A 16,677-nucleotide genomic window follows, 5' to 3' on the forward strand; every position below is an offset into this window, starting at 1 on the left:
CAAAAAGGAATCATTTTATAATTATACAGTCTCTAGTATACAAAGATTATAATCTTCATGCACCTAAACGAAGAGATCTGTTTTGATCCTTCAATGACTTCTTAACCAGTTCTTCTGGGTATTCACTCAGGGTGTTTGCTGCCTATGACTTTAAAACAGAAACTGCATGCATCCTATTCCCTCTGACAGTTTTTTTTTTTTTTTAAGATCTTATTTATTTGACAGAGAGAGAGACAGCAAGAGAGAGAGAAGCAGGCTTCCCTCTGAGTAGGGAGCCTGATGTGGGGCTCGATCCCAGAACCCTGGGATCATGACCTGAGCCGAAGGCAGACGCTTAACAACTGAGCCACCCAGGCGCCCCTCTGACAGTTTAAATACCAGAAGATAAAGCACTAGCAAAGTGAAGAAAGGTGATTTACAATAATATTTCGGTTAGAAAATACCCATGAGAGCTAAAAAGTAAGTGTCAAAACAGAGAATACAGCTATGGGGCCAGGCTGAATATATCATTTACCTATATGGCCAACAGGACATCTCCCCAGTTCTGTTTAACACCCAGTTTATGGGTTAGCAGAGTCCTCTCATTGTTCCTCCCATACCAGCCCTATACTTTCAGTGTTAATGAGAAACTCTATTTAACATAAAAAGGGGAGGGACTAAGTACATGTTTTTACTTTCTCGTAAGGTTTCTGGCTGATTTGGTGAAGAAAGAGGTACACATCTTCCCATAATACCAGGTACTTGGTTTACTTCTAAGTGTTGAATATCACCTATGATAATAGAACACAGGATTAAAGAGGTATCTATAATATCTCATTTTAAAGAAGATAAAAATTAGGGGTGCCTGGGTGGCTCAGTCGGTTAGGCCTCTGCCTTTGGCTCGGGTCATGACCCTGGGGTCCTGGGATCGAGTACTGCATTGGGCTCCTTGTTTAGTGGGGGGCCTGCTTCTCCCTCTGCCTGCTGTTTCCCCTGCTTGTGCATGCTCTCTCTTGCTGACAAATAAATAAAATATTCTTAAAAATAAAAATAAAGAATATAAAAATTAGCAATTCTGTAAAGTACATTTAAATTCCTTTTTGAGAACGAGAAGCCTTAAACCAAAGGCGACTCAGGGCATACCACATTCTCCACCCCCAGAACACAACCATATGCTCAAATTAAATTCTCTTAAGTAGCAATCCATACACTTTTTTGATCTCAGAGCTTCTTTGCACCCTTCAGAATTACTGAAGACCCCAAAGAACTTAGATTGATGTGGACTATTTATCTATTCCCATTTACCATATTAGAATTTCAAACAGATGTTTAAAAAGTATTTATCAAGTAATCAAATATAGTGAACTTGCTACATGTTAATATTTTTGCAAAATGAAACTTCTAAAACAAAAAAAATTACCCTGTTTCACATGCTTGTAGATCTCTTTAATATCTGGTTTAACAGAAGACAGCTGGATTCTCATATCTCCTTCTACATTCAGTCTGTTGACATGTTCTGTTGAAGTATATGAGGAAAATCCAGCCTCATACAGATAGACAGATGGAAAAGGGAAGAGTATTTTAATAGCCTGTTTAGATAATTGTGCATATTCTTTTTTTTTTTTTTTTTTAAGATTTTAGTTATTTATTTGACAGAGAGAGACACAGCGAGAGAGGGAACACAAGCAGGAGGCAGTAGGAGAGGGAGAAGCAGGCTTCCCGCGGAGCAGGGAGCCTGATGCGGAGCTCGATCCCAGGACCCTGGGATCATGACCTGAGCCAAAGGCAGAAGCTTAACGACCCAGTCACCAGGCACCCCTAGATAATTGTGCATATTCTTTTTTGACCCTATACCAAAACTCAACAAAGTGGCAGTTTCTTAAAGGTTAGTTGCAATGTGGAACCTGAAACTGTATCAAAGGCTTTTTGAACTCTCCATGTTACCATCCATTGCTATACCTTGTATTTTGAATGGATCTTTTACCTACCCATGTTTGATTTTCTCACATATACTGGTCATCTGGAAAGTATTAGTTTACTGAGTACTACAGGTCTTGCAAATGCTGACTCTTTTCACTACCCAATATTCCAAATCATATAATATCACCACCAGTCTCATCAGAGAGATTTAACTATTAGGAACCCATAAGATGATAGGAATTTAAAAAATTCTATTTTTTAAAAAAGGCTCTAATTTTATCATCGGCAGAAAAACTATCAATTGTTTTCTAGTAAGTGACAGGTTCACTTTCTTCATTTTTGAGAAAATATCTCAAGTACTTTTTAGATAATTTTGAAATTTGAGAACATGTGCAAGTCTCAATAGTCAGTTTGCCAGGCATTCTTTCAAGTAAAAATGAGAGTCTGTGGAGGAAAAAAAATGAGCTATTTCAGCTAGTAACTCAATCACAAATTGCTTTTCCTGGAGACAGCCATCTTATTTCACAATATAGCAAAAGTACTTTGGCATACTCAGTTTGTCACATAGAATAGTAAATTGTGTACTAAGGCTGGGAGAAAACATGTATGAATGACATAACTGATCAATGTCTTTTATCTATAATATAATTTTTTAAAAACTCTCAAAACTTAGCAAGAAAACAAACCCAATTAAGAAATGGGGGGGGGGGTGGGGTGGGTAAGGGAAACAGGCAAAAGATGTGAATAGTCACTTCACCAAAGATGACATACAGATGATAGCTAAGCACACAAGATGTCCAATACCATTAGTTATTAGAAAAAATGCAAATTAAATCCACAATGAGATACCACTACAAACTGAGAATGGCTTAACACATGACAATGCTGAAGGGCTGACCAGGTGGTAGAGTAACTGGAACTCCCATGCATTTCTAGTGGGGATGCAAAATGGTACAACCACTTTGGAAAATAATGTGCCTCTTTCTTAAACATGTTTACCATATGACCCAACAATCTCACTTCTAGGTGACATGAAAACTTATGTTCACATAACCACCTGCAAATTCTTATAGTAGCTTTAGTCATAACTGCCAAAAATTGAAAACCACAACCCCTCAGGCAACAGTGATTAACCTGACAAGACCTCCAGCCAACCCAGACCACCCAGACCAGTTTGAGTGTAAGCCCCAACTCAAGCCTGCGCAGATGGACCATAGAGTGACTTCTAGAATGACCAACAACTACCTTTGCCTCATTATATTATTAAATTCTCCGCCCAAGGAGGAGAACAAGCCTCATTTACATAACATAAAATGTACGCATAGGCATGTTTCCTGAAGGCACATGTGCGACCTTCCACCTACCTCTACATATGAGGCTCTCCTTTTTAAATATTCACACTAACCCTAAATAAAAGGAACCCACCCACACTTGTTCAGGGAGTCACAGCTTTGGAAGTTATTCCCCGTGATCTCCTTATTTGCTGCAAATAGTTTCCTTTGTGCAACAACTCACCTGGCGTAGTATTTTTTTAATTTAATTTTATTTAAATTCAATTAATTAACATATAGTGTATTATTAGTTTCAGAGGTAGAGGTCAGTGATTCATCAGTTGCATATAACACCCAGTGCTCATCACATCACCTGGTGTAGTTTTTACCTGTGACTCACCAAGGAGCAAAGTAATGTTAGTTCGGCTACAAAGGGACACAGAGAAACAAACCTTTAGGGGGGATGGATCTGTCCTATATCTTATTTGTGGAGGTGGTGGTTACAAACAACTGTAACCATTTGTCAAATTTTGAAGAACTGTACACAAAAAATTAGGATCAATTTTACTGTAGGTAAATTATACCCCTAAAAATAAAGTGTCTTTGAGGATCAAGATTTGATACAATTAATTTTTACTGTTTCACTGAAGAACATTTTTAAGGGAGTATGACTTTTTCTCTTCCTCACCGTGAGGCAGGAACACCGTGACCACTAGTACCGTTTGCTGCCACTGCCTTGACCTAAGCTGAGGCTCCGGCACTTTTACCTGCCACAGCTTTTTGCATCATCGTGTAAATGTCAGCACCACGGAAAAAGCAAACGACGTCTGAGTTATTATGAATAGCGTTTTAGGTTAAGGGACTCTTCTGTGAAAGGGACAAGAACCCCTTGAGATCCAAGGACCACACTTTCATAACCACAACTCCTAAGAGTTGACAGTCAGACTTGAGGGGGAGGAGGGGCACGTGGATGGATTCAATTCTAGCAGCACAGAGTGAAACCAAGGAGGCCTTAAGCACGTTCTGAAGAAGACATCAAAGAAATGGCAGGAATCAGAAAAATGCCGCAAAGCAATCCCAGGATAACATTCAACACCCCACAGGCCCGGCCAGTGACCTGGCTTATTCCACTCTCAATCTCTTATTTTTTAAGAGGTTTTCAGTTAGTGGCACAGACATAAGAAAGGCAAAGTCGTCATTATTTTGCAGTTCTGAGACAAATGTTTCAAGGAATTACAAAAGTGGAACATGGTTCAAATCTCGAAAAGCCAGAGCCTGCAGTGTGTCAAGGAACCCTATTTTAACAGCAGCTTGTGGGGACCCTCAAAGTTTAAAACACTTCCCAACTTCATTTCAGCTTAGTGCTAGCCTGAAAAAGAAGGCATGAAAGCAGAGTAGAAAACATCATGTGTCACAAACAAATCCCTTTTTAAGCCAAATATTAATGGTAACCAGAATTTTCAAGAGAACTTGGGGTTTCTGGTCAGTTTCAAGAGCCACAAGCCACACCTAATAACGCGTGAGACTCTAGTGAGACAACTCATTCAATTAGGAACCATTTGTAAATATCTGGAACTAAATATTTACAATCACTAGGCATTCCAAGTAAATCAATTAACAGGACAGAGAACAACAACAAAAAGACAGGGGAGTATATACTAGTGTCATCTGTTTGAGATTTGTGAGGGTTTTAACAAGAGAAGGAGAAGAGCCCACTGAGTTTTCTTCACACCACTCACTCAGGAAGGGCAAGGGAGTTGCTTCTGTAACAAGCGGCTAGTTACGCACTTCCCACACACACACAAGCCTAGCACTGCCGGCTCCGCACAGCCCATGTGAGCGCAGCACCCGGACCAGACAGCAGCAGCTGCTGACTCCTTAGGCAACAGAGATCCACGTTTGTGTATAGTCTCCAGAAAGGTGAAAATCACAAAACACTGCTTTCCTTTTCCTGTGAAGTCTGGTTTACTTATTTGAGGTTTTTCTTTCAACTATGTGAAGGGAATGACTGAAGTCTGACGCCCAGAACTTTCCACGAGGGGCCAGGTATACCTTGAATTTTTGGAGCTCTTCGGCTTAGCAAACTTCTTGGTTAACCATCTGCTCACCAACAGCTCTGGGAATCCTGTCTGACACCATTTCACCAAAAACTTGCTAATTACTTTCCTAGGAAGCACAGGTTTAGCTCCAGAGAAGGTCCCCACAACAGTCAAACAGATTTTCTGCTGCCACATCTGTTACAGATGTTTCCAAAGTCAGTTCTGTCTTACACAGCTCATGGGCAACAAGAGTCAGTGTTGGAAAATGCTAGGGACGAAGATCTTCTGCCTTGCTGTCTACCAAATGGTCTATCAAAATCAAGGGACCTGTCATATCCTCATGGGTTAAACTGCACGAACACCAGAATGAAGGTCCCTCACTGCAATCCGCCTCAATGCCCAGGGAACTACTGGTAAGCAACGGTCAAAAATGAAAACACAGTCCACATCTTTGAAGAATGTATCTTTTGGGAAAAATGAAGTCATCAAAGCTTTCAAAACCAGATTACTCCATTCATTATAAATAAAAAGTTGACACTGTCAGAACTAACCTAGTTTGTTTCTGAAGCCAGCCAAACACTAACCCTCTGTCATTGCTAGCTGAGCCTCTACTGTCCAACAGTCTAGTCTGTTCCACCACGGGGAAGGGCCCACCATCCCAACAACCAACCTCTAGGGCTAAAGGCAACACATCTAGATGTCCATAAAAATCCCCAAGTTTTATTATCTAGATCTTGCCAAGTTTCTCAGTAAAGCTAGAGGAAGGATTATCTCAGCCATGAGGGAGCTTTGGTTTTGCAGAATCTGCCATTCGGCTATGCCAACAAGTTGCAGAATAAGTGTAGCTGCAACTCCGTCAGCCTTCTGATTCCTCATTTCTTCTTTGATCATGCTGACAGACTCTGAATTGGCACTGTTCCAGTTACTGTGGTTGGGTAACAACCACCCCAAAACACAGTGGAGTAAAACAAGCTTTTATTATGCCCATGGACTGTGCGGGTCAGGAGATCGTGCCGAACACAGAAGAGATGGCTGGTCCCTGCTCCACAGTGTCTGGGGCTGCAAAAACATAGGCTCCTCAGTAGTGTCTCTGGGTCTGTGTCTCTCCACATGATCTCCCTAGCAGAGCAGCTTGGGTGGAGCTGGATTTATTCCTTGTTCGCTCCGGACACCCCAGCCTTGCGTCCCGAGTCAGGAAGATGCAGGTGCAAGCTGTATGGGCAGTCTTTTAGGACTCAAACTTCGGGAGTCAAGCAGTGTCATTTCCGCATTGTCAGGTGAGGCAATTATAAAGGTCTGCCCAGGTCCCAGGGAAAGGAACTGGGAGCCCAGCTTGATAGAAGAACGCCAGCTTCACAATTTAAGAAAAGCAAATGGGGCAGGATATATACTGGGGTGGCCACCTTTGGAAAAAGACAATCGGCCCCAAGACCAGTATCTGGGGCAGGCAGCGCTCATTCTGCATGACTCTTTACAGAGAGGTTCCTGTTTCATCAATATACTGAGAGGCTAGGAAAGGCAGATGGTTTCCATTCTCGTAATGAAACCTGAAAAACCCAGGCTGTGCGAGCCTCTGCAACCATATCCCCCTCCCGCCCCCTATCCTACCAACCTCATTCTACCACCAATCCCTCGTGCTTGGTAAGGGGGGAGGGAGCTCTTGTTACTGCCTGACTTCCATACTCACATCTTCTGTATTTCAGGGGAAAACCACACACACTCCTTTCACTTGACCTCACCGTCATTTCCAAATTCAACTGTACTGTGATACCTTTTGCAATTACTCTCGTGGGGGAAAGAGTGACTCTATTTAGTTACCTACAGTTACACACAATTTTGACCTCCACTTGCCGCTGCTTCCACAGCCCCCTGGGGTAGTACTACCGCTACCAGTGCCACCGCAGGTCAAGGTCATGACGGGCTTGAACTCACCCGCACTTTCAATACCCTGGCCGCCACAGCCTGCACAGCTGTTTTCTTGAAACGCTCACTTCCTTTGTTTTTGTGTCATTGTGCTCTTCTGGTTTCTACCAGTTTTCTCGTTCCTTTTCCTCTGCTTGGTCCTCGTGTTTCTCAACACTTTGTATAGCTTCTAGGTGCTCATCAATATCCACAGGTTCAAAAGATCCCTTTCAGCTGATGACTCCACAACTGCATTACCAACCCTAGTCACTCACCCAGGATTAATTCCTGTATTTTTAGCTGCCTATAGGACCACTCCATTTGCCTAAAACCAAACTGATCTTATCCTGCCTACAAATAAAGATAATTTTTTAAAAAGCAAGTATTCAAACAAAAAGATAAAGCAGAAAAGAAGTCTGCTTCCTTCTCTAACTTCCCCTTTTCAGTCAATAGTGCCTCTAGCTCCCAAGGTTTCAAATTTGTCTAGACACTCTTCCTCTTAAACTTCTCACCTTGCACAACTTCTACTTAAGCTCAATCACTGGATTTTAGATCTGGAAGAAACTTTCAAGATATCTAGTCTGCCCTCGTGAACAAACAGGAGAACTGGGGCTCAGGCATCTTGGCTGTTTGCTTCAAATGCTTCTGACCCTGACTGTGAGGTGCCTTCCAGTACCAAGACCTATTCAATCCCATCTTTGCTAAGCCTTCAGACAAATCTATTTGCTTTGTGGAATCAGAAGACCTGGGTTTGAACCCTTAACAACTGTTTGCCCATAGGCGAGTAAACAGTACCTGCTAGTTAAAACTGCCTCCTGATTAAGAATTTACAATGGGAAACAGATTAAATTTAAACTCCTCAGCTGGGTATTCCATATCTTCCTCCCCCAAACTGACCGACTTTAATATCCAACCTGATTTCTTCACTAAAACAAAATCTGTGTCAGTTGGCAGGTCTCCTTCCCATCCTCCCCTTTCTCATTCCTGGCTCTAGACTTCTGCTCGCTGCTTCCCCAGCCAAGAGTCCCCACATCTCTGCAAATGAAAAGCAGACATTTCCTTTAAGGGTCAGAATGAGACCCTATTACCTGCTTCACTAAAATGCCCCTGACCAACATTTCCCCTGGGGTCTTTCCTTTTTTCAGTCTCCATAACATCTCAACTCTACTCTGAAATCTTACACACAATGCACATTGTCTTTCGCCTACACTCCACGTATCTACATACTGTTGTCCAACTAGACTACTATTTCAGCCAAATATAGTATTAGGCATTCAATAAATTTATAACAAATGTTTGCAAAGTCTTTATGGTGAAACATCTGATTCTGATTTTAAAAAGTAGAATGTGAGATTTGACTTACATTCATTTTATTAGACTAAAATTACCTTGCAAGCAAATGATTTCTTTTTCAGTGATTATACCAATAAACAGTTCTCTCAATAATGTGAATAAAATGCACAATGCCTGCCTTCAAGGAACTCATAATCTAGAGTTAAGAAGGCTGCACATATAAATGCTGGTTAAAGAATACAACGTAACATATACCATATTGCTCATCTGCTTACTTAGGCCATTATTTCAACATTGATCCACAGCCAAGAACCTGGAAATTATCCTTACTCAGGCACACAAAGCCTCCAAAACAACAAAATATTAAAGAGCCACAACATTCATGCCTTTTACCTACAGGAGAGGCTCGCTTGGTACCAACAGACTCTCATACTCCAATGCTCAATTTTGTGGTCTTCTTGGTCAGTTCAATTAGAAGTTGCAAATTCTAAAAGGTTGCCAACGAGACAGGGAAAAATACAGAACCCAAAACTCAAAATGGATGCACTCATCAAACAAGCACCGCATGAGTCCCTACGAAATACAAAGATGAAAACAACAGGATTCAAATATGGCATTTTTTTCCACCTCACAAATTAGTAAAGATTTCATAAAATGAGAATCCCAGGACTGTTATGAGATCAGGGGAAATGGGTGGGGGTGGGGGATAGAGTGGAGTCAGAGGTGTATTCTGGAGGGCAATCTGGTAATATGCATCAAAAGCTTTGAAAATGTGCTTACTCTCTGATTTTGCAATTTTGCCACAGGAATACAGGCTATGGAAATAAAGAGAAGCAGCAATAAAGACCTGTCAGGCATTCATCCTCCTTGCCATTGCTTTATTGGTACTGGTGAAAATTCAGAAATATGCTGTCATCCTAGGTAATCATTTATATTACATTTATATGGCAAAATTCAATGCAGTCATTAAAAGCCCTCCCCACTGAAGACATTTTAAGGATATAAAAAAATACAGATGGCCCTCCCGTCCTCTTTCCGTGTCACCATAATGATGCACACGAATGTCCTGGCAGATGCTCTCAAGAGCATGAACAATGCTGAAAAGAGGCAAACGTCAGGTTCTTAGTAGGCCGTGCTCCAAAGTCATCATCCAGTTTCTAACTGTGATGATGAACCATGGTTACACTGGTGAATTTGAAGTCACTGATGATCACAGAGCAAGGAAAATTGCTGTGAACCTCATGGGCAGGTTAAACAAGTGTGGAGCGATCAGCCCCAGGTCTGATGTACAACTCAAAGATCTAGAAAAATGGCAGAAGAATCTGCTCCCGTCCCACTAGTTTGGTTTCATTGTACTGACAATCTCTGGCATCAGTCAACCTCTCACAACCCATGAAGAAGCAAGACGAAAGCACACAGGAGGGAAAATTTTTCTGGGATCCTTTTTCTAGGGATGTAATACATCCGTGTAAATAAAAATGCCTCAATGGAAAAAAAATACGGATGAAAAGATTACAATACAGTATGATCCCAATTTCTAAAACAGTTAATCAATAATAATAATACACACATATATAAATCCTGGCCTTTCCACTTATAAGCTTATAAGCCTGAAGTTTTTGGTTTTTGTTTTTTTTACTAAGTTTCATTTTCTTAATTTGTAAAATGATAATAATAGTACCAGTACTTACTTCATAAGGACTAAAAGGAAAATTACTGTTAGGTTCTTAGCACAGTGCCTGATATATAGTAAAAGATCAAAACCTGATGAAAAGTATTGCCTAAAACTAGTAATAGAAATAAAGATCAAAAAGATATCAAAATTTTAACAAATTATTTCTGGATGGTGGCATTTCAATAAATTTTTATTCTCCTTTTTATATTTTTGTTTCCTAGATTTTCTAAAATAAGCATATATTAGTTTAACATTAGTTTAAATGTTACTCAAAAACCAGTAAGACATGGTCTTTCCTCTCAGAGACAGCAGCTTATTTGGCCGGAAACATAGAAACAGACATTTAAAAGAGAATGTTTATTGGGCATTTAATATGTGCCTCCAACTGCTAGGCAATTTACATTCATTAACACATTTAATCCTTATAACCAATAAAGCAGGTATTGTTAAGCCAATTTTGTACATTGCTAAGCCATTTTGTACAAACAGGTTCAAAGAGATGAATTAACTTGCCAAAAGTTACTCCAAGTAACTGAAAGGTAAGAGCCCAACGTTGGGTCAGCCTGATTACCAAAAAACAGGTCCCCAAACTTCACTGCCTCCTGAAGTCAGATAAAAAAAAAATTTTCACCCAGAATCCACTTTTCCTTTCTCTTTACCCACCTTTATTCTTACAGAACTTATCACCACCTGACATACCACGTTATTTGTCTGTTTCCTGTCCCTAGAATGTAAGCTCCGTAAGGATGGGATTTTGTTTGTTCACGGCTATACTCTCAGCTCCCAGCACACAAAAACAGACACTCAGTAAGGATGTTAGAATAAAGGACTCTGAATAGAGAAATGACCTGATCGTGTCTCTGTGGACACATCTGGTAGCAGTGCGAAGCTTGCTGAAGAAGTTGCTTACAGGAGTCCAGGTGGGAGAGAACAAGTACATGCACTAGGGAAGACGAACCATCACTAGAGAGGGAGAGAAGATTCCAGAAACATCCAAGGGATGGCACTGATAGGACACGATGATCAAGTGGGCGCGGGACTGAAGGAAGGTCTGGTCAGGCATTTGTAGGGAGGGGAGAGAGTGGGGCCAGAGTGACCAGGATGTGCTCAGATACACAGGGAGTACCTGACACAATGGGAATAATCCAGCTCACCCAGTGAGAGCACACGGAGAGGATCTGCCAGAGAAGCTACACGTTAAGGGCAGGCCAGAGGTGATTCAGGAGGGCCTGGAGTTTCAGGGACTGAGTTCTGGTGCTGTAAATACCACTGTGAATGTCTAGGCCAGGTAGGGGTCACATGCGCTCCGAGAGCTCAGCTGCCCCACTGTGGTAGTTTTCTCCTCTGTGTCCTGGGATTCTGCTCTGAACAGGCCATTGATAGTGTCAAACCCTCACAAAACTAGCCTCAAACATCCAGGCATTAAGAACTGCATATTTCGATTAACACAGCTTTCTAACTGGTCCCCTTTTAAATCTTTCCTCACACTGATGCATCCAACAGTACTACCAAATCAGTATTCCTAAAAACCCCAATTGCATGCCATTTCCCAGATTTAAAAATTTCCAATGGCTTCAAAATGAGACTCTCCTTGACCCTAATTCTACCTGTACTGTGAAGTTTTAATAGCGTGAGTAGAATCAGGAAGTTCAAATCTGAATCCTGGATCTACCACTTACTAGCTATGTGACCCCAAGCAAGTAACTTAACCCCTCTGGGCTTCCTCAGTTCCTCATCTCTAAAATGGGGCTAGTACCCACATCACAAAGCTGTTCCTATCAAGTGAAAATTTTTATAAAGTGCTTACTTAGCACAAAATACTTGGATAGGAGTTGCGTCCTTTAAATGTTAGCTATTATTATTACTTCCCCTAAATAAACTTCCTACACCACCTGGGATGCTCTCCTTGATCATTTCTAATACACAATGCCCAACTCAGGGCATCTGCTGGCAAAGTTCCCACCCATGAATCACTACTCCTTAACCACCTGCACCACCACTACCACGAGTATTTAGTTAACATTTACGCTATATATTCAAGGTGCTGGGCTGGAAATACAGGAAAAATAAACAGTCCCAACCCACAGAGCTCACAGTCTAATAATGAAAGACAGCCAGAGGAAGAGGTGCAATAACATGTCTTACAAGTGCCAAGGGTAGCTCTTCCTGGAGGCAACACAGATGCTTACACTGAATCTTCAAAGCTTAGTGGGTGAACCAGGCAGAGTGGGTGCACATGGAGTAACAGCACCAGGACTGTGGTCACACACACTAGTCGGGCCTTGCTGGAGCTCCGCGCTGAGGGTAGGCAGAGTGGGCGGAGGGTAAAGGGCCGCGGGATCATGGGGGTCATGGAGTGTTTGGACTTTATTCCTGAGGCAACAGGCAGCCACTAAATGATGCTAAGCACGGAAGCCCTGCTTGGGTTCTAGAAGAGCTGCGGCCCAATGTGGTCTCCAACGTGACTACGGAACACCTGCAATGCGCTGGGATGACGAAGGAACTAATTTTTCTATTTCAATTAAATTTAAAAACCGATATGCAATGCCGTTCCTGGGAAGTTTTTAAGTATGTTTGGGTATGTGAATCTACTTTCTCAACTGTAAATTTAATGAACTCTAAATATAGATCAAATATTCCTGATGAAAATTCAGTGTCCAAACTAAGATGTGCTCTACGTGTAAAATACACTCCAAATTTGAAAACTTAATACAAAAAAGTAAACTATTCCATTATAATCTTCATATTAACCACCTGCACATTTGAATATATTAAAGATGATATTAAAATTAATTTCACCAGTTTCTTTTTACCCTTTTTTTTTTTTTTAAGTGAGCTCCTCGGGGCACCTGGGTGGCTCAGTCATTGGGTGTCTGCCTTCGGCTCGGGTCATGATCCCGGGGTCCTGGGATCGAGCCCCACATCGGGCTCCCTGCTCAGTGGGGAGGCTGCTTCTCCCTCTCCCACTCCCCCTGCTTGTGTTCCCTTTCGCTCTCTCTCTCTGTCAAATAAATAAGTAAAATATTTTTTAAAAATTAAAAAAAATAAAGTGAGCTCCTCGCCCAGTGTGGGGCTTGAACTCACGCCACAGAGATCAAGAGTCGCATGCTCCACCGACTAAGCCAGCCAGGTGCCCCTCTTTTTACTTTTTAACATGGCTACTAGGAAATGTGAAATGGCATATATGGCTCACATTATATTTTAGATAGCACTGACCCAACAGAACCAAAGGAAGATGACTAGAAGCAGGCAGACCAATTAAGAGACTCTTTAATAAGAGTCCAGATGAGACACAGGCCTGAATTATCTCAATTCTACCCATCTTCATAACCTAATTCAAGACCTACTACTACTTCTAAAAGCTTTTCCAATCATAACCATTTCTAATGAGTTGCTTTTCTCAGAACTACTGGGGCACTTAATCTTCTGTAACATTTGCTTTAGTGCTTAATTTATCACCTGTCATTTCTACTTAATTTTGGGGTGAGTTGTTTCTCAGAACCATCAGCTGCTAGGCTAGGGGCCACAACTTAGGCATCTAATTTTCCACATCGTTTGATGCATTTTCAATACTTTTAATAAATAGAGGTACACGGCTCCCCAGATACTCTGTCACAGTCTGGATACACCCTTGTGGCTAACTTTACCTTCTACAGCAGAAGGTATTGCCAATCTCTTCCTTCAGACACCTTAGGACATGAGCTAAAATGATATAAAAGTCAACGAAGAATCCAGGCCAATGTTCCAATACAGCAGTGATATCTAATCAGTGAGCAAGCACTGGTAGACTATATTGGATCTATCAGGAAAAAAAGACCAAGATGGCAGAGCAATTTAGCATTTTCACAGATTCCATTAAAAATCAAGCAAACAAAAAATTTCTGATTATCCCTGGTTTCCACCGCCAGAGATAACCTTTGCAACCTAACCATTAACAACTTTCATTCAAGGGAAAGACACACAGCCTTAACATTTAAAAATTAACCCCTAAACTAATCCTTCTAACAAATAACACATTTTCCAGGTAGAAAGCCACATATTACTAGTCAATCTGCAACTCAGCATTTTCCCATCTACCTTTAAGTAGGATGAAGAAAAAAACCTTTTAAGAAAATGTTAAAAAGTATATAAATATATTTTACCGTATCATGGATAACAAAGTACTTCACCTAAAGTACCAAGTAAATTTTCTGAGGAGAATCCTTAAAAAACACAAACACTCAGGCAACTGGTCAGCAGAAATAGGAAGCTAGCAGCAACTAGTTGCAAGCAAAGGGACATTTCGTGGTTATTAGTACTGATCTGGGATCTTTGTAGTTCTCGGATTTTTTTATGTCTGTCATTTAAAACATAAAGCTGACAAGTTACAACAGCATGAGAATCGACCTTTTTTGGCATAGTTTAATGGCTACAAAGATAATACAACAAAGTGCAAATAAAGTTTCTATCTCCAAACAATCGAGCAATCAAAGATGGAGTCAGGACAGCTCATAGGGAAAAATAAGTTAAGGCAGTTCTGTTCTGAAAGGCTGGATAAGAAATGGGGGAAACCTGTCAAAGAGCCTGGATGAAATCAGGGAGTTAAAAAGAAAGCACGCACTTCCTTTAGCACTGTGGGAAAATCCCAGTTGCTAATAGAAAGCTGAGGAAAGTTTAGTTTGGCTGATTTCATTTTGTTTTCCTTCCAACATCATCGCCGAGTTCGAACGACTGCTTTCCTCCCCTCACATTACTCAGTAAAAACGCCCCCACTGAATTGAGTTGTCTTCCGGAGCCCTGCTCCCCCGCAGCCCAGCCTGCAAACGTGCTCAGACGCCTCTGGGCGTGTTGTGGTCTCACCACTCTGCGGGCCGGCGCTCCAAACTCAATGGACAATGGGAACTCACCCCCATCAACGCCAACTACAAAGCTCAGGAGGGCCATTTCCCTTTTCCTGCCCAGATGCTGTTTTCCCTCCTTCGAAGTAAGGCCCCGTGCTCCACTAGAGCCCCAGTATGGGCTGGCACGCGTGTTTCCCTCCCCACCTGCAGAGCTGCTGATCCCCTCGAACCCCAAATAAGTTGTATCTCCGCGCACATCCCAAAAGGGATCCCCTTCCCCAGGGGCTTGGTCGGGGGCACGGTTTTCACAGTCCAGGTAGGTAGGACGCGGAGGGGATGTCTCTGGACGCTTGGTCATGGCCCTGCAAGCTAAGCCGTCCTCACTGTCCCCTCCCTAGCCTCCACTTGTCTCCCCTCCCCCTCTAGCGAGAAGAGCGGGGAGGTGCGCGCTGGCAGCACGGCCACGTCCTCCTCCAGTGGAGCCCACGGGGACACTCACCCTTTCACCACAAAGAAGGGGTCCTCCATGGACATGGCGTCCCGGCCCCCGGCTGCCTCACGCCTGCTCCGTGCACAGGGCGCCCTCCGAGGCCCCCTCTGCCCACCCCACCGGTCTGCAGCAGCCGCCGGCGCCTCGGCCTGGGGTACCCAGAGCTGCTGGCGCGCGCTGGCCGGGGCGCACGGGACCGCCACCGGCCCAGCACTCGATCGCCCCGCAGACCGAACCCCGGACTCTGACGCCGGCCCCCGCGCCTGCCTCCTCCCCCGGCTCCTCCCGGCGCGTCTGGCCGGCTTGACCCCGCCCCCGGGACCCGCGGCCTCGGCCAACCACAGACGCCGCCCGTTGCACCACTTCCGCACCCGCGCTCACGTGACCAGGGCCGGCCCCGCCCCCCGTCGGCGGGGCTTGGGCGTCGCGTCACGCAACCCTGGAGGCGGGGCTCGGAGGCGGGTGGGCGAGAGCTGGAGTTCTTCCCACCCTTGCCCACTCAGGGTTCAGGGCAGGAGCTGCTTGTTTCCTCCTGGGGGGCAATTAGGTTTTCAAGATATGCACCAGTACCTGATTTGTACAATCCTTTTACCTTTCCTGTACTTTTAACACTTGATTTTGATAACATGATTTATAAATCCATCTTGTCCTTGCAATAAAGCGCGCTCATATACATTATCTGACTATGATAATGTTGTACAACTCCTTTATGTAGGTCCTACTATGTGTTCCGCAATGCCCTAAAGGCTGCATGTGCGTTACCTCAATTTTCCTGGGGGGAAAGGTATTATTTCCAGTTTGTAAATGACAAAAGTTCAGAGGTTTCAAGATTGCCTGTGGTCACACACCCTGGACAGTTTCTCTGTGCTCTCCGCTAGACTGGATGTATTTTCTATTGCTGTGCATCCTGCAAGTGAGCAGTATGGTAATTTTTTTCATACCGCATACAGTGTTTCCCTGGAGAGAACTCCTTTAAGAGACTAAGAAGGGGCCGGGTATGGCAATTTCTTCCCAGCTGTAGTTCAAGAGCCCTTCCAGATAGCATTTTGGCCATAACAATTAGCCAGCTCTCATGCTATGTATGCTATAGGCTTTGTGAACTTTAATTGCTAATTATCACTGAGCACTTACTGTGTGTCAGGCACTGTGCTGTTATCTCAGTTGCTCTCATAATGAGGTAATTACCACTATTATCCCCATTTTACGAACGAGGAATCTGAGAAATCTGAGATTCGTGAAGGTTAAGTGACTTGCTTAAGGTCACCAGTCCTTGTGCAGATGGAAGAGT

General features: G+C 42.9%; 1 protein-coding gene across 1 annotated transcript in view; it reads right to left on the reverse strand.

The window, feature by feature from the left end:
- STX6 (syntaxin 6) overlaps positions 1-15,702 on the reverse strand; it is a 49,274-nt gene extending 33,572 nt beyond the window's left edge. The window contains exon 1 of the mRNA XM_032393070.1: positions 15,399-15,702. Within this exon, the coding sequence (XP_032248961.1) occupies positions 15,399-15,433 (35 nt within the window). The 5' untranslated portion in view covers positions 15,434-15,702. The remainder of the gene's footprint in view (positions 1-15,398) is intronic.
- Positions 15,703-16,677: the final 975 nt, after the last annotated feature.

This window comes from Phoca vitulina, unplaced genomic scaffold (assembly GCF_004348235.1).
Source record: "Phoca vitulina isolate PV1807 unplaced genomic scaffold, GSC_HSeal_1.0 scaffold71, whole genome shotgun sequence".
Taxonomy (NCBI): domain Eukaryota; kingdom Metazoa; phylum Chordata; class Mammalia; order Carnivora; family Phocidae; genus Phoca; species Phoca vitulina.